At 37.0% G+C, this 25,121-nt stretch overlaps 2 protein-coding genes across 2 annotated transcripts in view; both read right to left on the bottom strand.

Annotated features, from left to right (window-relative positions):
- LOC149839020 (argininosuccinate lyase, chloroplastic-like) overlaps window positions 1-18,812 on the bottom strand; it is a 47,815-nt gene extending 29,003 nt beyond the window's left edge. Inside the window, exon 1 of the mRNA XM_090002231.1 lies at window positions 18,320-18,812. Within this exon, the coding sequence (XP_089858357.1) occupies window positions 18,320-18,643 (324 nt within the window). The 5' untranslated portion in view covers window positions 18,644-18,812. The remainder of the gene's footprint in view (window positions 1-18,319) is intronic.
- LOC149839021 (uncharacterized) lies at window positions 10,106-11,800 on the bottom strand. The gene is made up of 2 exons (XM_090003970.1): window positions 10,756-11,800; window positions 10,106-10,477 (listed from the first exon to the last, which is right to left on the bottom strand). Exons 1-2 carry the CDS (start codon window positions 11,792-11,794, stop codon window positions 10,440-10,442), a joined length of 1,077 nt encoding a protein of 358 aa, XP_089860096.1. The 5' UTR covers window positions 11,795-11,800; the 3' UTR covers window positions 10,106-10,439.
- Window positions 18,813-25,121: the final 6,309 nt, after the last annotated feature.

Raw genomic sequence — 25,121 nt, 5'->3', positions numbered from 1 at the left:
ATGATTTTTGGAGTTAACGTTATTCTAAAATGTAAAGAAAAAGAATCTGATATTTTCTTCAGAACTGAATAAAATATCAGATTAGGAACAACTAATGAAATCACACAAAGGTTTGCTCATGCGTGACCAAAAGAAATCACGTGCGTGACCAAATGAAATCACGTGAAACAGTGTGAGAAGGAGAAAGATTAGATGCAAATAGTTGGGAGATGCAGATTTTTAGAATAAGATCAGTAGATTTCAGAAATAGGGATGCAGATTTTTAGATGAGAAGGAGAGAGAAATAGGGATGCAGATTTCAGAAATAATAGGGATGCAGATTTTTAGGTGAGAAGGAGAGAGAAATAGGGATGCAGATTTCAGAAATACGTTGACTGGAGAGAATCAATAGATTTCAAGAATAATAAGAGAAGAAATACCTTAGATGAAGACGTTGGAGAGAGGATCAATGGCTTTGATACCATGTAAGAAATGGTGGGTTCTTAGCACATGCACAAGACCAAGCACAGGAAGAGGAGAGGCTACGTAAGAGCTGCAAAATCCTTCACTGGAGGCTGCAGTATTGACATTCCATTAAGTATATAGTGTTACAATCACTAGGGTACGAGAATACCCATTACACAACAATGTAATTTACAATATGCCATTAATATAATAAATGAACATGTGCTTAAATCTGAAATTAGATACACTTGAATTGGGTTTGGATCAGTACGTGAATAATGTTTTCTTTTCAGTATCAATATGCAAACAAAGTCAGTGTTGCAGAGATGGTTGCATGAGGGATCAGTTATGTTAGCTGGATTAGTGGATTCACTCTATGTTCATTGAGGGGTACTGGGTTTGATTCCTTACCTGGAGCTACCAAAAGGAATGAATGATGGACATGTGCAATTTGATAGACTTTTACTAATTTTGTGATTTTATATTAAGTTGGTAAGCCTATTGTTATTATGCTATTTGTTCTTTGAAAAATGAACACTTACATATGAAAAAATTGCCCATAGCCTTTGAAAAATGAAAAAAGAAAAAAGTGCCCAAAACTCACCCGAGTCAAGGCCGAGTTTTCGCAAAACGAGTTTACCTTGCCGAGTTGACTCGTTGGAGGGCCGAGCCGAGCCAAGTCACCGAGTTGACTCGGCGAGTTTTAAAACCCTGGATAGGAATGTAATGTAATTAGACATGATCTATATTTTGGTGTTAATATGTCATAGGATACAAATCTATTTGTTGGGTTGAATATACGATTGGATCTCCTAAGAGATGTTTCCTCTAAAGTTGGACTTTGAGAATATTTTTCTAAACCATTTAGAGGATTCCTTTGATCACGCCTGGTATATGTTTGCATAGGTTTATAATCATTATTTATATGTGGGTCTTAATCCACATTTTCATCACCAATTTCATTGATATTTAGGGGATTATCCCCTTGTCATCCAAAGAATCATCACAAGAATTGAACTCTTCTTGTGGCAAGAGATCAAATAAAAAGCTATAATCAACTTCATTGTTTTCCTTGGTCTTTTCAAAACCATTTTCATTTTCTAAAAAGGTTGCACATTTATAAACATATAATTTGTTATTTTTAAGATTAAAACATCTATATCCTTTTTGGTTTTTTCCATAACCCATAAATACACATTAAATGGCTTTTGGAGACAATTTATCTCTTTTATAAAAAAGCACAAAACACTTACAACCAAAGATCAACAACCTATTGAAGTCAGTGTTCTTTCATATAATTTTTCATAAATGGATATGTTTTGTAATGATGATAAGATCATTTTATTTATCAAATAGGTTGATGTGAGAACGGCTTCGGCCCAAAAACTTTTTGAAATGTCTTTAAAAATAAGTAGTGTCCTAGTGGTTTATAAAATATGTTTATGTTTTCTTTCAGCTAATCAATTTTGTTGGAGAGTTGTAAGACATGATTTTTTGTGATAAATTTCATTTGATTTTATATAATTTTGAAACTCATTTAATAAAGTATTCATCACCCGAATCGGATCTAAGAATAGAAATGTTGCTTGAAAATTGATTTTTGACAATCATATGGTATTTTTTTTAAAAATATAAGACATTATATTTGAAATTAAGAAAGTATATCCATACATACCTAGTGAAATCATCAATAAAGGTAACATAATACGAATATCCTCCTTTCGATATGACGGGAGAAGGTCCTCAAACATCCAAATGCACTAATTCAAAAGGCATTTTAGAGACAAAGGTTCTACTTGGAAAGGGAGTTGATTTCATTTTTTCAAAGATACAATCTTTGCAAACTAAATTTTTCGTCAAAGGGAAGAAGATACATCTTAGAAAAACTTGGATGCCAAGTCTTTTAGGATAAGTTTCAATATTTTTATCTTAGACATAATTACAAAATAGAGTTGAGGGGAAGATTTAAATAGTTCATGTAGTAGAGATCTCCCTTCCTGTGGCCTTGCCCAATCAGCTTTCCGGACTAGAGATCATGCACGAAGCAACCCTTAGATGAGAAGGAGATTTCACATCTATGATCAGAAATTTATGAAACGAAAAGAAGATTTAAATTTAGTTGTGGAACAACTCTTACTTTTGACACAAAAAAGTTTTTAGAAAAATTTAAAGTTCCAACACTTTTAATTTGGAAAGATGTTCCATCGGCAGTTGAAATATAGGAGGTTTTTTAATTAGTGCATAAGTCGGATAAACCATTCTCAAGAGGTGTCATATGAGAAGAGGCCCTCGAATCAAAGATCCAAGAAGACATACCTAGAAGGGAAGATGAGGCTATTGCGACACCCGATGTGGATGGAGATTTGAGCAGCATTTCAAGTGTCTCCGATAATTGAGCAAGGGAAAAAGAATCATTTCCTTTAATTGGTTTTTTCTTCCTTGGTGTAGTTTATTCAATGGAAGCAACTTTGTTCTTTGGGTTATCATATAACTTTGGACAATTAGGTCGTAGATGACCTGGTTCATGGCAATGATGGCAAATGGCTTTATTATAGCCTCCATTATAGCTATTTTGCCTCTCAAACTATGTCACAGGGATTCGGCTAGCAGGGTGCCGCACCCGCGTCGACGCGACGCGGGTGTGGGTGCGGCACCGGGTGCGGTCAACCCGACCCTAGGTGTGGTCAATGCACCCAGGGTCATTTTGGTCCAATTTTTTGGACTTAAAAAAAAATGTTTTGCCAAGAATTTTTTTTGATATATGTCATAGGGATTCTCCAACTAGGTGTCGCACCCGATGCGGTCAACCTGACCCTGGGTGCGTTGACTGCACCCAGGGTCATTTATGTCCAACTTTTGGACTTTATATATATATATATATATATATATATATATATATATATTTTTTTTTTTTGCCGCACCCCGCACCCGAGTTTTTTGGAAGTGCTGCATCCCCACACCCGCACCCATGTGACATAGCTCTCAAAGTGCAGAGGCTTGTAAGTTTTCATGTGATTGTCGGGTTTGGATACTACTAACACTTCATCTCCTCCTTTTATCATACGAAGACGAGTTTTCTTTTGGCATGTTTTGGCAACTGCATCATCTAGAGGAAGATGCTTAGATCTATGAAGGAGGGAAGATCTAACTTGTTCATATTCGAGCCTAAGCCCATGTAAAAATTGAAAAAAGTGTTTTTTTTCATTTGTTCTTTTCTTAGTTCAACATCTTCACTCGCAACCCATTTGGGTTCAAGAAGAGATAGTTCATCCCATAAAGGACTAGGAGTGCTAAAATAATCACGGACACTCGTGTCCCCTTGCTTAATAGTATGTATTTTTTCTTGGAGAAAAAATTGTCTTGCAAGATCTTTTTGTGTATACATAACTTTCATAAAAAAACATGTCTTGTTTGCCTTGCAAAATTTGGCTATGTTGGCACATATCTTGAGCTCAACATTGTTCATAAACCATGCAAGGATCTTAGCATATTTACTTTCCCAATCCTTTATCTTGGATTGGTGATCTTCAATAGCTTCGGTGCGAGCATTACCTTCTAGAGCCTTTTCTTGCCCTCTTTCATTTTGGTGAGCTTGAATTGTGATTTCAGAATAGACACCATCACATATCCCCAAAGCTTTTAGCCTTTGAGGTTATTCTCCATGACGGATGCCCACATCATATAGTTAGTACCATTCAACTTGAAGGAGAGATCAATCTTATGCTCTTTCTCCATAGTGACTTAGAAAGAAGAAGGGGAAAGAATATGAAAGAGATTTCGGAATCATGATCATTCAATGATCACCTTTAACAAGACCAAGAGCACAACCTTGCTCTGATACCATGTAATGAAGTATGCAAAATTATAACCCAAAGATGCAAAAGTGTCAAGTAAGTCCAATAATGGACAAGTGCAAAGGCACAAGGAGCATACAAGCAAAAAAGTCTACGATGGGACAATACAAAAAGCCTTAAAAAGGCAATGCCAATAAGTAAAAAATATAAAACTTTATTAAAGAGAGCTTTAAAAGCTTAAGAACAAGGGGGAACATCTCCTATTTATACCCATCAAAATGAGGAGAGAGAGAGACCAATGGGAGCTCCCTCGTAGAGTCGTTGAGAGCTCCCAACGGTCATATTTATGACCATTAGGGCCCCAAAGACTCCATGATGGAGGGCCCAATGCAATAAAAAAAAGGAAAAATAAAAAAAGTAAAAAATTACATTTTGAATAAATAAAAAACCCTAAACTAGAAAAATAGTTGTTTTCATAAAACAACTATGTAAAAAGACAAAAATGCCCCTATTGGGCAAACTAGACAATATATATATGAATATATATATGCACGTATATATATTTTAACACATTTTGTATGCCTTTTTAATGTAGGTAAGATATCTATTAAAAAGCGTGGAGATGCATAATTGATTCTAGAAATCTGGATATATATATATATATATATATGCATGCATTATTGATTTTAAAAATCTGGATATATATATGAATGCATGATTGATTATATAAATTTGGATATATGCATGCACGATTGATTTTAGAAATATGGATGTATTGCATGCATGATTAATTTTAGAAAATCTAGATATATATATGTATGCATGTTGATTTTTGAAATCTGGACATGTATATCTAGACATGGTTGATTTTAGAAATCTTGATATGTATATGCATGCACGATTAATTTTAGAAATATGGATATGTATATGCATGTATGGTTGATTTTATGTATATGTATGCATGTTGATTTTTGAAATCGAGACATATATCTAGGCATGGTTGAATTTAGAAATCTAGATATGTATAACTATGCATGTTTGATGTTGGAAATCTGGAATCAGTTGTAAATTTGATTTTTTATTTGGATTATAGATCTGATTTCTATAAGTAGTTGCAAATTTCATTTCTGGAATTAGTTGTAAGTTTGACTTCCAGATTAGTTGTAAATCTGATTTTCTGTTTTGATTATAAATCTAACTTCTGGAATTAGTTGTAAATCTGATTTTCAAATTAGTTATAAATCTAATTATGCTTATGAATTCGAATCTCAAATTATGTATATGAATCTGACTATTCCTATGAATTCAATTTTCAGATTATGTCTACGAATCTGATTACGTCTATGAATCTAATTACGTGTATGAGTAAATCATATTTGGGGTAAGTGATATATGCTGTATTTGAACACTAAAATTCAAATTTGCGGTAAGTGATTGTGCTATGCGTATGAGTACTTAAAATCATATTTGTGGTAAGTGATTGTGTTATGTATATGAGCACTTAAAATCAGATTTGTGGCAAGTGATTGTGCTACATGTATGAGCACTTAAAAATCAGATCTGTGGTAAGTGATTGTGCTACGTGTATGAGCATCTCAAAATTCCATATTGAGTCTTTAATTTTCCAAAATTCTATCTCAAAGCTACAATTTTCCAAAATTCCATTTCAAGGCTACATTTTTTATAAAATTCTATTTCAAGGTTATATTTTTTCAAAATTCCATTGCAAGGTTATATTTTTCTAAAATTCTCAAGGTTATATTTTTCCAAAATTCTATTTCAAGGCTATATTTTTTCAAATTCTATTTCAAGGCTATATTTTGTGGTAAGTGATTGTGCTATGTATCAACACTTAAAAATCAAATTTGATGAATGATGTTGTGCCATATTCATATGCACTGAAATTAACATGTAAAGGTATTATTATTATTGCATGTGTATGTTGAAAAATCTGATTTTAATATCATGCTTGGAATGAATTATATTGAGTATGATGATTATATGCGGTTATGATATTGAATCATGTCTATGATGTTAAATGCTATTATGATATGTTGAAATACCGCAAAAATGATATTACATGTTAATTCATAGTGCTATAAGACATGAAATGTATGCATGTACTATTTGATGCTCATATTGGAGTTTGTGTGGTGCCTTAATGCTTATGTTTATGTGTGGCATGCGATTTAAGTTGTATTAGAGAAGATGGCATCGGAAGATCCGACACGACAATGGTGCACTAAAGTAACAAGAGGAAACCAATTAAGAATCAAATGCAACTATTTGCTAAAATAGTTTTTTGAGTGGTATCTCATGGTTGAAGCATCATTTAGTCGGGACACATTATAATGTTGCCGCATGCACGCAATGCAAGCAATTACTTGATAATCTGAGAGGACAAAGACGAGAAAGAGATGAATGAGACAAAAATCGGGTATGCAAAGCCTTAGGAGAATGTGTATTACGAAGAAGAGCTCCCAAGTTCTGATCAGCCTATAGCATATGATTAGAAGTAGAAAGTTCTGCAGCGAAAGGAAAAGGTGTAGTTGGTGTCAATAGTAAGGTCGCGAGTACAAAAAGAAGAGGAGGCAGAAAAAGAAGAGAGAGTTCTTCGAGAGGAAGACCAGGAGGTAGAGCTAGAGGCTCTATTAGGAGCTTTTTTCCTCTTAGGATTGCCCTTGAGTACAACCCGACATTCATACTGATATGACTCAGTATTTAATCGAGCAGACAAATGTCACGGTTGAGAGACAGTTCTATGATGTCTGCACTCCTTACAATGTGGCAAATTCCTTCCATTTTCAGGTCATGGCAGATGTCATAGCCAGTATCGGGCTTGGATACCAGATGCCTTCATATCATGCTTTAAGAGGAAAGATTTTAGATGCTAATGTGAATGAAGTGAACACTTATTATGATGAAATGAGGCAGTAATAGAGAAAGATTGGGTGTAGCATCATGGCAGATGGGTGAACAGATAGAAAGTTGAGGACATTGATAAATTTTTTTGTTTTTTGCCTCAAAGCAACTATGTTTTTTAAATTAATTGATTTGTCTGATACACTTAAGACAACAGATGTATTATTGAGGGTTTTTTAATAGGTTGTGAAAGAGGTTCAACCTTAAAACATTGTATAATTCATTATTGATAATGCAGCATGTAGAAGATGAACCGAACCTGAGAGAGAGAGAGAGAGAGAGAGACGGCTGTGCAAAGAAAACAGAAAACTTAATCCTCATTAAGGCTTCTCTCTATATTAAATAGAGAGGCAAAACAAAGAAATTACAACTAAGACCTTATGAAAAAAGTATTTCAGAAAACCTCTAATAAGGAACAACTTAACCTAAAAACCACCTATTCTCAACACTCCCCCTCAAGCTGGAGCATAGATATCTATCATGCTCAGCTTGTCACAGCATCTGGAAAAATTAGGCCTAGCAAGAGGCTTTGTAAACATATCTGCAACTTGGTCTTCAGACTTTAGGTATTTTGTAGTGATATGACCAGCTTGAATCATATCTCTTACATAGTGACAATCAACCTCAATGTGCTTTGTTCTCTCATGAAAGACAGGATTGTTTGCTATATATGTTGCCGCTTTGTTATCACACATCATGGTCATTGGAGAGGAAACCTTCACCTGGAGATCATTAAGAACAGTGCGAACCCATATCAATTCAGCAGTTGTTTGGGCCATAGCCCGATATTCTGATTCTGCACTCGACCTGGAAACCACATTTTGTTTCTTACTTCTCCATGAAATCAAGTTGTCTCCCAGAAACACACAGAATCCTGTGGTAGACTTTCTATCTACTACAGATCCAGCATAGTCAGCATCAGAATAAGCTACTATCTCCAGAGTTCCACCTTTCTTGAACAATAACCCCTTTCCAGGAGAGGATTTTAGATATCTGAGAATCATTATGGCTGCATTCCAGTGTACCTCAGTTGGTTTGTCCATGAACTGGCTAACTTTGCTTACTGCTAAAGCAATATCTGGTCTGGTCACAGTTACATATAGTAACTTCCCTACTAGGGAGCGATAGCGTTTGCTATCAACAGGTTTTGACCCTTCTTCAACCAACTGAACTTTATGGTCCATGGGAATATTTGCTGGTTTAGCTTCCAACATGCCTGTTTCCTTTAATAAGTCAAGAAGATACTTCCGTTGAGACAGAACCATCCCTTCACGGCTTCTAGCAACTTCTATGCCCAGAAAATACCTGAGTGAACCAAGGTCTTTTGTAACAAAGTGTTTGTGAAGATGAGCTTTTGTGGCTTCAATAGCTTTCACATCATCTCCTGTAAGAATGATGTCATCCACATATACTACCATAACAACGATGTCAGAGCTAGTTTTCTTTATAAAAAGAGTATGATCTGCTGCTGATCTGTTAAAACCAAAGCTTGACATCACTTCAAACAACTTTTGAAACCATGCACGAGGACTTTGTTTCAAGCCATAAATCGCCTTTCTCAATTTGCACACCTTATGACACTCCCCCTCAACCTCAAAACCTGGAGGTTGTTGCATGTAAACGGTCTCGGAGAGATCCCCATAAAGAAATGCATTTTTCACATCTAATTGACACAAGTTCCAGCCATGCTGAACAGCTACTGAGAGAACAAGACGGATGGTACCCATCCGTGCAACAGGAGAAAACGTTTCAAAGAAGTCAATTCCATATGTCTGGGTATATCCTTTCGCGACTAATCTGGCCTTGTACCTTTCAATAGAACCATCAGATTTGTACTTTATTGTATATACCCATTTACAACCAACAATGTCAGCATCTGCTGGGGAATCAACTAGATCCCAGGTATGCTGAGATACCAAAGCCTTCATTTCTTCTTGCATAGCCATCTTCCAGCGATTATCAAGTGCTGCCTGCTGATAGTTCAGAGGAATGGTTTCAGCAGACAAGGCTGAAATAAAAGACTTCATCTTATGTCCAATTCTGGCATGGGAGACAAAATGAGCTATGGGATATAAGGTGCATTGTCTTGTCCCTTTTCGTAGAGCAATAGGCCTGTTATCATCATCCTGAAGAACACTATTGTCAGTAGAACTTACCTCAGGAGAAGAAGAAGATGAAGGCTCTTGCGGAAGTGGAGCTCTACGCACATATACCAATGGAGGATTATTAAATCTGGAAGAGGATGAAGTTTGGTTCGGTAAGGAGGGCACAGATTCCAAAGGAAAAGGAGGTATAGGTAATGGAAAAGACTCAGCTGGATCAACCTGCAGCGGAGAACCGGAACTAGAGTAATATGGAGAGGATTCCAGGAAAGATACGTCTGCACTGACATACTCTCGGCGAGAAATAGGATCATAACATCGATAGCCCTTCTGATTTTTCGGATAACCAATAAATATGCATTTTGTAGCTTGAGCTGCTAATTTATCACGGTCAGGGCCAAGTTTATGAACAAAACAGACACATCCAAATACTTTTGGTGAGAAAGAAAAAAGTGGGGCATTAGGTTTTAGGATATGTAATGGAATTTGATCACCCACAGAAGACGAAGGCATGCGGTTGATCAGATAGCAAGCAGTGGTAATCGCATCACCCCAGTATGACGCAGGAACATTGGATTGAATCATAATGGTCCTTGCAACATCAAGGAGGTGTCGATGTTTTCGCTCAGCCACCCCATTTTGTTGAGATGTATAGGCACAGGAAGTTTGGGGTTGGATGCCATGATCTTGGTAAAATTGTAACAGATCTTTTGATTTAAACTCAAGAGCATTATCAGTGCGAACAATCTTGACACTAGATTCAAACTGAGCTTTTATTTCAAGAATTAGGGATTTGATAAGACTTGGAACATCAGATCGTTCTTTTATTAAAAATACCCATGATAACTTAGAGAAATCATCAACAATAACAAGATAATACCGACACTGAGTCCTAGTAGGAATCTTACTAGGACCCCATACATCTGCATGAAGAAGTTCAAAAACTTTATTACTCGACTGACTCTGACTCAAAGGGAACGAACTTCGATGATGCTTGCCCAACTGACATGCTTCACACTGAAATGATGTGGTGGAAGGAATCTGAGGAAAGACCGACCGAAGCTTTGACAATGAAGGATGACCAAGACGACGATGCCACTGAACAGGGCTGAATGAATGGTCCAATGCAGCATGAACAGAACCCATTGGATGATGTAGGTAGTAAATTCCATTTTCTTCATAGCCTCCACCAATCTTCTTCCCCGTCAGCAAATCCTGAAAATGACAACCCATTGGATCAAATATTACTCTACAATTTTGTTCTTTTATAAGGCAACTAACAGAAAGTAAACTTTGAGGAAAGTTTGGAGCATGAAGTGCATTTTTCAACTGTAATGAGGAGGATATAGAAATATTTCCCTGACCAACAACCGGGGAGGAGCTCCCATCGGCTAATGAGACTCCAAGTTGAGCCTTAATGACCTTTAGATCTGAAAAAACACGAGAATTTCCACACAAATGTCTGGATGCACCAGAGTCAATAACCCACTTACTATCATTCGGATGGAGATGATTCCCGGTTGAATAGGCAATACCAGCTACAGGAGAACTGGAACTCAAAGGTCGGAGAGCAATCAACTCATCATATTCTGCACGACTAAGAGTGATATTATTTTCATTTGCAGTGATATTATCTTGTGCATTAGTTGCCTCAATAGTAGTAACATGAGCTTTAGGATTATATGACTTTGATGCAGAAGAGAGTGGCCGACCATGCTTATCCCAACAACGATCTTCTAAATGACCAGATTTTCCACAGAATGTACATTGAAGCTTTCCTCTGCCTCCCATACCACGTCCACGTCCTCGTCCTCTGATATTCTGAATATTTCCACGGCCATAACTAGATGGGGCAACAAGAGCAGATGTCTGAGTCACAGGCTGAGATTGTGGCAGAGATATCGCAAGTCTACTCAGACGATTGTAAGCGGCAGCAAGAGTGGGAACATCTGAACCAGTCAACATTTGAACTTTTGCAACCGAAAAATCTGAAGAGAGACCTGTAAGAAAACGAGCAACCATGGTTTGTTCTTGATGATCCTTTTGCTTCGAGCAACACAAAGGCCGGTGAGCATTAAGTCTTTCAAACGCAGCTTTGACAGAGGCATAGTACTGGGCCAAGGTCTGATCTCCCTGTTGCAAGTTATATATTTCCTGTTCGACTTGTAGGACACGACTCACATTCGTTTCTTGTGAGTATGTATCACGAAGATTGTCCCACATTAGTTTGGCTGTATTATAGTAGATCAATCCATCTGCAATATGGGGTTCGACACTGTTCATGATCCATGACATAACTATGTCATTATCTTCATCCCAAGTAACATATTTTCCCAATTTCTCAATGGGTTCGCCTTCCAACAAAATATGTTTTCGACGATGTCCAGATACCGACATCATAAAAGTTCTGGACCACCTGGCATAGTTGGTTTCATTCAACCTAACAGAAGAGCCATACGAGAAGGGGTTGGCAAACGCCTTATACTCCCCAATATGTTCCATTTTGGAATCACCTTTCGACGTTTCAGCCATACCAAAAAAAAACCTCACTTGAACAACAAGTGTTCAAAAAAAAATTCTTCAACTCAGCAGGAAACCACTCCTGCTATTCCACAACATAAAGATCAATCCAGCATGAAATCACATTTGCTATTTTCCATGACAGAAGAGTAACTTCAACACTCGACACAACAGGGAGTTAAAAAAAATTCAGTTGCTGTAGTTACCACAGAAATTCCGATCCTTGCTGCACCCAAACACATCACCACACATGATAAAATGCAGTCGCAAGACACACTGTTAACCAAAACTTGTTGTTCTCCAACATATACGACATGACATCCAGTAAATATCACACAAAATCAGCTTCTGCAAGAACTCAACACTTACGGCCACAAAAAAAATAAATTCTGTTGCTCCCAAACAGCAGGAACACACCTCGACGAGAATTCAGCACTCACGACAACAGAAAAAAAATTCTGTTATTTCCACCCATCAGGAATATCCTTCGACACCTTATGAACCAACACACAACTCGTCATAGCAGCAGGAAGACTCGGCACCACCAGGTCGCAGCAAACTCCCAACAGCGTAGGTATTCACGAGGAGAGAAAACAAAAGAAAACAAAGAGATACGACACCCACAGCAGGCATCCACGACAAGCACGAGGAGATACGACCCCCACAGCAGGCATCCACACCCAGCAGATGATACGACACCCACAGCAGGCATCCACGACCAGCAGAATGCCAAAAAAAAATATTTAAAGTGCTGACCTGATTAGATCATTACTCAGCGTGATCGAAGTTTGATCATGATCATGAAAGCCTCCATGAATCGACTGAGATCTGGTAGAGCACGATCACACCCACGTCACAGTCGATATCTCGATCACGCTCCCACTTCACAGTCGATCACGTTCCCACGATCGGCTGTGGCTCTGATACCATGTAGAAGATGAACCGAACCTGAGAGAGAGAGAGAGAGAGAGAGACGGCTGTGCAAAGAAAACAGAAAAGTTAATCCTCATTAGGGCTTCTCTCTATATTAAATAGAGAGAGGCAAAACAAAGAAATTACAACTAAGACCTTATGAAAAAAGTATTTCAGAAAACCTCTAATAAGGAACAACTTAACCTAAAAACCACCTATTCTCAACACAGCAAATTATAGGGCAACTACAGCAGGTAAAGAATTGGCAGAAAATTTGGGATCATTCTTTTGGACTCCATGTATTGCTTATTGCACAGACCTCATGCTTGAGGACATTGGTATCAGGGATAAGGTACATCAGACAGTTGAATGTTGTCAAGAAATTACTAAATTTATTTACAATCATGCATGGGTTTTGATCTAATGAGAAAGTACATTGGTGGTGCTGAGTTGATTTGTAGTACCGTTACTAGATTCACTACGAATTTTTTAATAGTGCTAAGTTTAGTAAAGAATAAAGTTGCACTAAAAACAATGTTTTCATCAAATGAGTGAAATGCATATCCCCAAGCACAAAAAGGAAAGTTTAGAAAAATTGTAAATAGTATATTCAAAAGTGAATTTTGGGATTCATGCATCAAGTTTTTTAGAATAACTATACATTTGGTTAAGGTGCTTTGATTGGTTGGCAGTGAAGACAAACCAACTATAGGTTATCTCTACGAAACATTGGGTAAGGCAAAAGAGGTCATTAGAGATAATTTGAAAGGGAAGAAAAAATTCCACATACCTATATAGAACATCATTTATCATAGGTGGACTAAGAAACTTCATCAACCTCTTCATGCTACAACATATTATCTAAATACTCCCCTAAGTTTAAAATGGATAGGGAAGTCAAGAAGGGGCTTTTGGATTGCATCAAAGGGTTAAACCCTAATTATAACATTTAAGATCAAATTCATAAGGAAATAGAAACTTATGATAATACATTATATGATATGGAAAGACCTACAGTAGTGCAAAACTATGCCACAATGCCTCCAGCTAATTTATTTTGTCTATTTCAATTTTAATTTCAAATTGTCATTTAGTTACAATATTTTATATGATTATATATTTTTTATTGTCTCATAATTGATTTGGTTGAATTTTTGAATGGTAAGATAATTGTGGTAATTTATTGTTTGTGATTTCCTCTGAAATTTATGCATGAGTTAATTTATATTATTTTCTTTAATGTTTGAATTTTTAAAGGAATTCGTAAGAGGACTTCGGTTCTTACCCGTTTTTTGAAAATTGTTTTACAGGCACAAATGTTTAGTGATGTCTTGGACTAGCTGATTATATAAAGTTCATTTTATTACTTCAAGTTGATCCAATGCATGGAATGGTTTGTGGCTTCGTTATATTAAATATGTGATGTACCCCGGGTCCTTGGGAGGTTTTTGGCAAATGTTTTAAAAAATAAAATAAAATTTTACTATTTTTCGAGGGCCAATTGGGGTCGTTATACGCATTCTAAGTCAAGCATGTAGTGCAAGTGGATGCGAGAGAAATTGAAGCATTTTTTAGCAAATTCATACCAAAAGAAGAGACAGATTGGAACACAAAAGGCTCAATGACCTCGTCTATGTTCACTATAACTTATGACTGAGGTAGAGATATATAAAATTGTAAAGTTTATTTGTCATTTTCATTCAAGACTCAACTAATTTTAATTTTTTCATGTCATCTTTTTAGGCAAATCGAAAAGTTATCAACAAAGAGGCACAAAGAGCAATTTGATCCCATCAGTTTATAATATTTTAATGAATTGAATGCATGGATTGAAGAAGCAGCAAAAATTATTTTGAATAAAGAGGACATTCAGTGGATTAACATGGAAGGAACACAACAGGTAGATGATGAACACCACACGTATCTTGGAGACGATGTAGATGTCAAAGAAGGAGAAGAAGAAGATAAAGAAAGCGATTAAGATTATTGACGTATCATGTTTTATTAAAAAACATGTTCTTGTGAGATGTTTTTGTTTATGTAATATGAAAGTATGACTCCAGTAGTATGTAATAAATAAATAAATGTTTTATATGCGATTTTATGTATATAGTTTATATAATTCATCATTATTTCATGTGATATGGTTTTTTATAATTTTTACTAAATTTTTCTGATTTTTTTGGATTTTTTAAAAAATTTATTAAAAATATACGATACAAATAGTTCCATGAGTGCTCGATGGAATAAGTAATAAAGAGAAACAAAGATCTTATACATTGATCAGTTTCTTTTTTGCTAAACTGAAAACATGCCTTAATAATGCAAATGCTTAAGATTTGATATTTGCATATTTTGGAAATGCTACATGTTATTAGATATCTTTATGAGTTGGTTTATGAAATCATGGATTGACATTGATTTGAGATATTGCAGCATGTTCATGTGGATTGAACCTGAATGATTGGAAATATGAAATGGTGAATTGTATATTATGGTTATGAATTTATCCCATAAATGGATGCTATGTTTTAGATTATTATGGCTTTATACGATTGAATGGATGTACGCTTGTTGTGTATATTTTAGTTTTGTACAATGATACGGGGTTATTGTTAACCTACCAAACTTGATGAGTCTGACTTCTTATATTTTAACATTTTTAAGCGATGAGTAGATGATGTGGGCGATGGTTGGATGGGGCGGTGGAGTCAAAGAAACACATCTCTATCTTTTTGTTTCTCTGGACTTGTTGTTAGGATGAATATTTAAGCTCTTTTAGGGTTTTGAGAATGTCAACTCTATACATTGACACTTATATTTCAATTAAGGTTTGAACATGGTTTGAGAATGATCAATTGTTTTGATATGTCCTGAATAATTGTTTTGATATGTCCTTTTGGATGTATGTTTACCTGTAACCCGCCAAAGATTTGTTAACCCAAAACTAAAAAGAATGCTTTTTGTTGTTTACTCTATTACAAAAAAAATTTACACGTATTTTCGGGTTAAGGATTTTGGGGCGTTACATTTTTGCATTTCAATTTTCTAGAACACAGTCACAAATTATCAGCAATATAGTAGTATATGCATATTTACAAAATTGGAGTCTTACAAGGCTAGTGTTGGCCCCTATCAAAATGGTTATCCAAATCTGCTTTTGGATACTTTTTAATCACCTCTTCCACTCAATCACCAATCTGTTTTTTTGACATGCTAGGGAGAATAGGCACACTCAGACCCCTTGGCTTGTCCAATTTTACTTTGATTACTTAAAAGGTAGCTAAACACATAAACCGATAAGTGCAAGTAGGGATGCACATGAGCCAATCCTGGGCTATTCAAGCTCTGATCTGCTCATGTCATCAGTGTTCAAGCTTATCTTAAGCTTGACCCATGCTTGAATCACCATGTTCAAGCTCAGCTTGAGGAAGCACGTGTAGGCTCAGCTTTGCTTGAGCCTCAGCATTTTGTTATTATTAATATATTTTTAACTAATTGAATTGAATAACATTAGTGAGATTTGAATGCTTCACGTCCCTATGACATACACATTTAACAAAAAAAAAAGAGAAAAAGAAAAAGAGCCTAAATGAACTTTATCAAGTTTTGATAAGCCTGAGCTCAAGCTCAAACTTGCTTGTATAACCAAACGACCCTCACTCGGGGCTCAAGATTGGCTTGTTTATTAAGCAAACTAAGCTCGATCTTAACTCAAGCTTTTCTAAAAAGGCTTGGTTTGTCATGCAGCCATAGGTTCAAGTAGTGTTGAAATGTTTATTCCAAATACTAAAGGTGTTATGGATCATAAGTTGAATAGAGAAGTGCAACTGCAATATAGCTTCAAGTTCTTCTAAAACCTTTCTCCATATTCTCATTTGAGTAAAACAGTTTATAAGAGCGCAAGCGGGAAAGGGGGTGGTGGTGCAGGGCTTCTCTTGTGGAGAAGTTTCCCAAGTTTTCAAGGTAGGGCCCATGCACCAATCAAACAGGAGCTAAGTTTTGCATGAATTTCGGGGAAAACTTTCTCCAAAAAAAGGGGGGGAAAGAGTCGAGGCTCCCACCCCGTGACTTTTTTCCCTCCCAAAATTTTACCCCAAAAAAATTAAGCTCGCAGAAGATCAAAGATCATCATCGTCTTCGCTCATAGAGAGAGAGAGAGAGAGAGAAAGATTAGGGTTTGTTGCTTCCAGGCAATTGAATTAGGGTTCTTGCTGCAGCCGAAGGCATCAAGCTAGGGTTTTCGGGAGACGGCCGAGGTCGGTCAATTGACACAAGATTGGGAGCCTATGGTGTTTCGGAAGGTGCCCAAGTTGCGACCAAGAGCAGAGCTGAAATTGAAAGTTGAAACCATCATGAAGTGTGAGCCCCGCATCGATCACCTCCGTGATGGATCACTCTTGCCGTTTTTTATTCTTTCTATCCTCCAATGGTGCATCTTTCCTATCGGAAATCCAATATTTCATCAGTTTTGCTTGTTTTCCGGCTTTTGAACCTTGTGATTCGGTTGTTTCTTTGATAAGTGGCCTTTTTCATTGCTTTTGTTCATCTTTCGAGCCTCTCTCTTGTTTATGGATTTGACAGGTTCTGATTTTGTTTTGTTCTTGTTGTCTCTTTTGACCTTTGGGTCATTTGTTTCTCTTCAGAATTGCATATTTTCTCTTTTTTTGCAATGTTCTGTTTAAATAATATGATTCTGTTTATAGTTAGTGTACGTCTAGTTTATTTCTTGCTTTTATTCACCGTTTAAACTTTTCTTCCCAAATCTTGTAGATTCTATGGAATTTCTTTTGTCAAGTTATGGATATGTAAGGGGTTTAGATCTTCCAAATCCACTATGTGATGGTTTGGAGTGAATTCTAAATTTTTCCATTTTTGTAATCAAGCAAAGGATAAATTCTTCCACATGCTTTTCCCCAACATCATCAAACACAAGATAAATAACAAAAACTTCAGAAAGTTTTTATTATGGAAGTTTTTATGTCCAGCAATCAAACACACCCTAAATCTTTATAATTTCTAAATCAACATGGTTAGCTCTTGATCTGGAAGGTTTTGGATTCTCATAGCTCCTATATAATGAGTCTTGCGCTAAGGTCTAATCTAATGAAGATTCATGCGGCTTCTAATAACACATGATCAGGAAAATTGTTGCGTCACCACAATGTACTGCTAATCTCCACAATACAGAAATATATAGATAACCACATAAGAAATTCTGAAACAAAAGTGCAGTGTTAGAGAACTCCAGTAATTTATGTCAAGACTCAAGATGAAAGTCACAAAAACGTGCAGCAAAACAGAGACACCGTTAAAAAGTATAAGAAGAAGAACTCATCTACTCTCACACCAAAGCATAAACTTAAAATTACTAAGGGGAAATGTTGCGTGTACGCCAAGAAACAGGTCAGGAGATGTAGAAGAGAACAAAAACGGATTGGAACACCCAAACGCACGGCCCTTAATAAAAGCAAACACGAACAATACTTCAAAATACGCATGTGGGTGCTCATTTTCCTCAAGAATTCCAAAGTAATAACCAAAAAATCGACATACCCATCTTAAAAAATTGAAAAAAAAGGGCTATATTTCATGAAAAAAAAAATCAAATTCTTCGCTTCTCACCTGTTGGGCCAACATGGTAGCGTGGGCCTTGCTCCCTCTGATGTCCTGCTTGTAGAGGCTCTTGTCAAACGATACCGACTCGCTGAACCTCTCGACCGCGTCGGTGACGCTCTCCTCGAACCGCCCGCCCCACAGCTTGTTCTCCTTGGTTTTCTTCCTTCCGGATTCGGTGTCCCCGCTAGACATGGTCTGCTGCAGGGTGCAGGAGACCCTGAACCCACTTAGGCGGAGTGTTCTTGCGGAGATGATGGTGGCCCTGGTGGGAGTTTGGGGGCAAAGGGGAGTGCTGGGTTTTAGTACAGCTGATTCAGTGAGGGAAAGCATTTTCCTTTTTTCTCAGGTTGGAAACTTCAGCTGGTTCCCTCAATTACCAGGGGAGGAAAGGAAAGGAGCCCAAAATGATGGGGATTTTTTAGGAGACGTGAAGGCGTGCTGTGCTGACTGCTGAGCTCAATGGGGGTTTTGTAGGGCCAACGTCGCAAATCTGAACCCCGTAAGGGAGGAAAAATATCGAGATAAATTTAAAATTTTAAAATAACGGAAAAAATATCTCCATGGAAAGTAAAGCAATACCGAACGTTATTTAAACATGTAAAACTGTAAAAGGTATAAGAAAACCCAAAATAAATAGAAAGAATAAAACATAAAAAACCTTGTCAATGTTCATCTCTCTTAAATATAAGCAACATTTTGGAAATTTCATATTTTAGGTATTAGGCCACCAGCCTTAAGAAATATTACAACAAAAAATGCAAAAACTTTTAAACTATCACCCTTTTCTAAAGCGGGTTAGGCCAAGAGAAAACCCTCCATCACCCACCTCACATTAGCAGGCGTCTGGGTGGTAAAAACTTTGAGGTCCCCTGCTAACCAAGGATAGGAGCACACCTAGCTTTGATCTTGAGCAAGGCTTTGCCCCTTATGGGTTTTGAATCGGAACATCCTATCAGCTTGGTGACTTTTACAAGTTTCCGTTACCGCATGGGCCAACACTTTAGCAACTATTCTCCGTATTAATTTGTGATTATGATTATAGTTTGGGTTCGAAGCAGAAACATTTGGTTTTTTAAGGAACACTTATCCTTGCTAATATATATATATATGATCCGGTGCTCCCTGAGTACCAACTCCCACCTAATAGAAGCTTTAGTTTGTCAATTTTTTTAACGTTTTAGTTGATCAGACCCTATAAATATGATCTATAAGTTAAAAAATAAGTTTTGGATCATATGATTATAGCATATATATGTATATTTTTTAAGACCTTTAAAAATCAATAGCTCACAATGTATAAAAATTTCATGACTTAAAAAATCCTACTTTTATTATCCAAAGCATGATTTCTATCAAATACGCTATGTTGAGTAAATCTATAAGATTTAATTGAAAAGATACAACTTATAATCATGATTTCTAGTATGTGTACTCCAGGAACACCGTATATATATAGTCTCAAACTTGGTGGATATTTGTAATTATGGTTCGGGTTCAGACCAGATCCATTTGGCCTCCTAAGGATAAACTGTTTTACCAAAATAGGGCTGTTGACTGTCAAACTTAGGGTGGGCTGGAATGACCTGATTCGATTTTGAGGATCTGACACAGGGACCGGCTACCGTTAGACCTCGTTTAGGCAGCACCAGATGGGGTCCACGACTGCGTGTATTAACCAGTCCCTGTTAAACAAGTAAAACCTCTTTTTTTTTAAATAATTATTTTATACGTAAAACTTTTGGGAAATTAATGGAACCTCTGGTCAAACACAAGCCGAGTAAAGTAGGGCAGAAATAAATTAAAATTAAAGCATATGAAATGTGTAAGAATAGATCAATATAGCCGACGTGCAGTTGGATTTTGTTAAAACACGAGTGCGACATAACAATTAGGGGTGTCAACGGGTCTGGTTTGGTTCGGACCCGATAGAACCAGACTTGGACCCGATTTTCAGGTATGGTATTGGGTCTGAACTTGGGTTTAATCAGGTCCACTATAAGAAAAACCATACCCAAACCCGATAAGAACTATATGAACCAACCTGGACCATACAGGGCTAAACCATAATTTTTATCATTTTTACGTTGAAAATTTGTGGGTCTTAATCAGAACTTGGGTCGGGTTTGTGTCTGGTATAAAATTTTATATACTTGGGTTTATGTATTAGTCAGACCTTTGGGTCCAGACCCAAGTCTTAATCGGATTTTATTATTTATCACCATACCCGGACCCTAATAGGGTTTGGTTTGGGTCGGATACGAGTAAACCTGACCCGTTGAGACCCTTAATAACAATGCAACCACTTCTCTCTTTGCTAGTTAGATTTTTTTTTTTTTGTTTTAATTTATAGTTTTTTTTGACATACTTGTAATTTGTAGTTTGAAAGGCCTTGTCACGAGCTTACTTCTTTAATAGGCCAGTGCAGCACGACGGTCCTTCCTTACTGCCACAAGCCTTCTGATCGCTTGATTGCAACAGTGAAAAACTTTGATTGCAAGAAAGCGAGAATAGAGAGGGAGAGAAATCGCAATCACTCGAAAGCAATCACAACGAGGGTGAACAAAAGAAAGCTTTTCACATTTACATTCATTCATATTTTTGTCTGAAGGCTCGTTAGAGTTCAAATCTATGGGATGACCCTTCAGGGTATTTATCAACCTAAACCAAAGTACATTGGTGGGCCGGAGAAAGTTGCAAGTGACTCGACACTTTACATCAAGACACAACCAAAGCAAAGCAAACTTTAGACACAATTAAACAAAGTAGGTCGCAGGGGAACACGTTCCCCCTTTCAAGTCATGCGTAGCCCTCGACGCCATCTGCTTTATGGTAAGCCTTGACTTTAGCCAGATAGCGGCTATTCATTCAGAATGTTGTCTCTCACGTCGGCTTCGTTGTCTCACCCCACTTCACCAAATACTTCTTCACTTTGCCCAAGTAATTGACTTTGTGGCAAAGGATCTTGTTGAGACACTTTTAAGCCTGTTGTGTTATTGGGGCCCTCTGTAGGATAGGAGCGCGTTGTAGCACGCTACGTTATGGATCCCCCTTGTTTGCGTGGAACGGTTTCAAGTTGCACACGTGGAACATCGGGTGTACCATGAAGTTTGGGGGTAAGTCCAGCTTGTACACTAGGTTGCTCACTTTCTTAGTGATGGTGAACGATCCATCGTACTTCTTGATCAGTCCGCAGTGCCGTCCATGGAAGATGCATGTGCGATCCAGGTAGAGTTTCACCAACACCTGGTCCTTAATACGGAACCCAACAAAATGACGGTGCTTGTCCGCCCACTTCTTCATCCTCTTGACCGCTTTGTGCAAAAATGCCTTAGTCAGCTTGGTTTGCTCATGTCAATCTCGAACAAACTGATAGGCAAAGAATGTATGTTCCTTCTCCTACGCGGCTATAGTGCGTGGGGTCAGCAGTTGTTGTCCCGTGGCTATCTCGAACGGGTTGTGGCTTGAAGACTCATTCTTCTGAAGATTATAGCAGAATTAGGCCACGTCCAGGAGTTTTACCCAATCCTTCTGATTAGCACTAACAAAGTGCCTGAGGTATTGCTCCAATAGTTTCTTGATGTGCTCTGTCTGTCTATCGATCTGTGGGTGGAAACTTGTTGAAAATGTCATATCAGAGTCGAGTAGCCGAAACACTCCACGCCAAAAGTTGCTCGTGAAGCGAGCATCGCGATCGCTCATAATGCTTCTTGGTACACCCCAATGTTTCACCACATGCTTGATGAACAACTCCGTCGTCTTTTCTTAAATGTACTCTTTGGAAGCTGGGATGAAGGTAGCGTATTTAGATAAACAGTTCACCACCACCAGGTTGGAACTGAAGCCATATATATTTGGCAAGCTAACAATGAAGTCCATAGAAATGCTTTCCCAAGGACATTCTAGGATAGGTAGATGCTCAAGGAGGCCGACAGTCTTTTGGTTGGTCCCCTTATCTTGCTGGCAGATGAGACATGTTCGCACATACCCATCTACATCATCTCTCATTTGCAGCCAATAATAACTGCGCACAAGGAATGATAAGGTTCGCTTCAGACCTGGATGACCTGCCCATAAAGTATCATGACACTCTTTATGTAACGATCCCAACTCATACCCATGAAAAAGTAAAAAAAAAAAATTAAACCATTGTAAAAACAACCTAGGCACCTGGGGTTTTACAGTCACAACCACATCTACAACCATAAGGGAGCTTACACCACCATTTTTTCAAACTAAAGCAACTTTATTCAGTATTAATGAAAGTCTTAGAACAGTAGCAATGAGTATCAAATAAAACTAAATGGAATCACTCTATCGAAGGAAACATATATTAGCGTGGTCACACAGTCCTCGTAGCTCCTCGAAGCGTCTGATCTAATCACTCGACCTTAGAGGCTATGAAAAACATAAAATGTAGGGTGTCAGAATCATAGATCCTGTGTATGATTTTTTTTAATAATTCAAATAAGTAAAAAGAGCATAAATTAAATTCAAGCAATATTTATAGAGAAAATATAACAACTATCTCATACTTCAAATAATCATCCATGCATTTTAAGAACAATAATCATGCAACACAATATATCACAAGTAAGAAAACAGTAAAAATGCATGATCTAATGCATAACAGTAAGGATGCATGGATTCAATGCACATTCATGAATAACTTATTAAGTTATTATCAGAGTTTTCTTTTGTATGCATATCCTTATTAAATGCACACACTTTTAGTTTCACTTTCATTAAAACTCGTGGATACTCAAAACGGGCACAACAAATTCTCGAGTTTAAGTTAGGTTCCCAGTTGTAGCTTGACACACAATTTTGTATTTTATTACTGGGTCCTCCACTTGTCCCTCACCCGATATCAGGAATCAACATCATCCATTAAAACATTATAAATCAACATCTAATGTTAGGACATTAGGAAAATCAACATTTAATGTCAGGATATTAGGAAAATCAGCATCCACTAATAACACTTTCTTGGTATACTAATAACAACAGTTGTGTCTGCACACCACCTCCATGCAAAGTGGTGGAATCTCTCTAAAACTGTGGTCAGTAGGTGAACCATCTAGTTGAGTTCAAGCGCACAAACACACAAAGTTTTAGTATCATCATGGTTCTCCAAAATCACAGTCTAGGATTCACACACTAAAAAAGGCATATAAAAAAAAGCATCAATTACACTATTTTCTCTTTTTATCAAAAGAATAATTTATTTCACAATACTTGTTTTGTAAATCAACATACAAAACACAACATCATTTGTTTTACAAATCAGCATGTGAAACTCATCACGGGACCTCAACCCGTTACAACATTAAATAGTGCAATTTAATTCAAATAATATCGAATTGATTTCTGTGATGCATAAAAACTAAACATGGAGCAACACCTGCTCGAGGCCCACACAACCTACAATGGTTCACTTTTGACCACTGATGCACCATACACAAAACTATAATAAGCATACACATATGAAAACCTTTCATCATGCTCACAAATGCACATTCACGCAACCACAATGATCATGTACATGTATAACAATTTCCTTGACACATATGATCACATGATTGCAAAATACATCTTTATTTTCATTATTCATCTCATGCACAATATGCAAACATGCATGTGATCATGCGAGTGCAACAACAATATACATTTCAGGATTTCACATGTTCACTACATGCATATGTAAGTAAACAACACATTAAATTTCACAAGCATGAGAAATCAACAAATTTTTTTGCTATTTCGAGCAAGCTCACGGTACAACACATACCCATCGAGTCCAAGCCATGCTCCCACACACGGGACAACACTGGTAGTCTCATGAGGATACTCTAATGCCCATATGCAACATGCAAAACAATCCAAACACAAGAACACTCAATCTGGACATTAATAGGCACATTAATCCGAATACTATGCATGTATAAATATAGACATTTGTCATGTATAAAATTTGTGCTTTTAATATATATATATATGTTCTAGACATGAATACGAGCATTTGAGCATGTAAATCTAAACTTACTATGATCATTCAACATATGCAAATATGTATATTTAACTTGCATAAATCTGAGTACTTATTATATGGAAATTTGCATAGGTAACATGTATAAAAATCTGGATATCTGAACATGTGAAAATCTACAAAATTGAATATGTATAGACCTAAGGAATTAGCCTGTAAAAGTCTATGTACTAACATAAATAGCTTTATCATTTGGTATGTAACATCTCTCTCTCTCTCTCTCTCTATATATATATATATATATATAGATATAGATATATATATTAGCGTGAGCCCACCCCAGTTGACTGCAACTGGCTAGGGTATGGCACATGAGTTCTGCCCAACATTTTCTTTGACACTGCCTAGCCAAACCACAGGTTGACTGGGTTCAACAGAGCATGAAAACTGCTCAGCTTGTTCTTTTAATTCAGCTCAGTGTTATTTACTATTATTTATATTACTATTATTTTCTTTTGTTTTGTTTCTGTTTGATGTTGCCCAGCCGACAGTCGGTTGGGCATTACTAGCCATGTGACTGCCAATCAAGTGGCTGCCAGTCAAATGACTGCCAGCACATAACACACCATTGGGTCTCGAACTTGCAACATCCTAACACCTGGTGACGGGCACTAACAGTTCCCACCAAACCAGCAGAGCCCCTGTTGGTTTTATATTATCCTGTTTTGATAGGGACCCAGTCGGCAGTCGAACCAGTCGTACGTAATTTACATACCATGGGTATAGATAGGCACATGATTCAAAAAATTCAATGTACACAAA

The sequence above is a fragment of the Nuphar pumila genome, chromosome 4 (assembly GCF_984573655.1).
Source record: "Nuphar pumila chromosome 4, dmNupPumi1.hap1.1, whole genome shotgun sequence".
Lineage (NCBI taxonomy): Eukaryota > Viridiplantae > Streptophyta > Magnoliopsida > Nymphaeales > Nymphaeaceae > Nuphar > Nuphar pumila.
The sequence above is the reverse complement of the archived record's forward strand: the minus strand, read 5'-3'. Positions and strand labels throughout refer to the sequence as shown.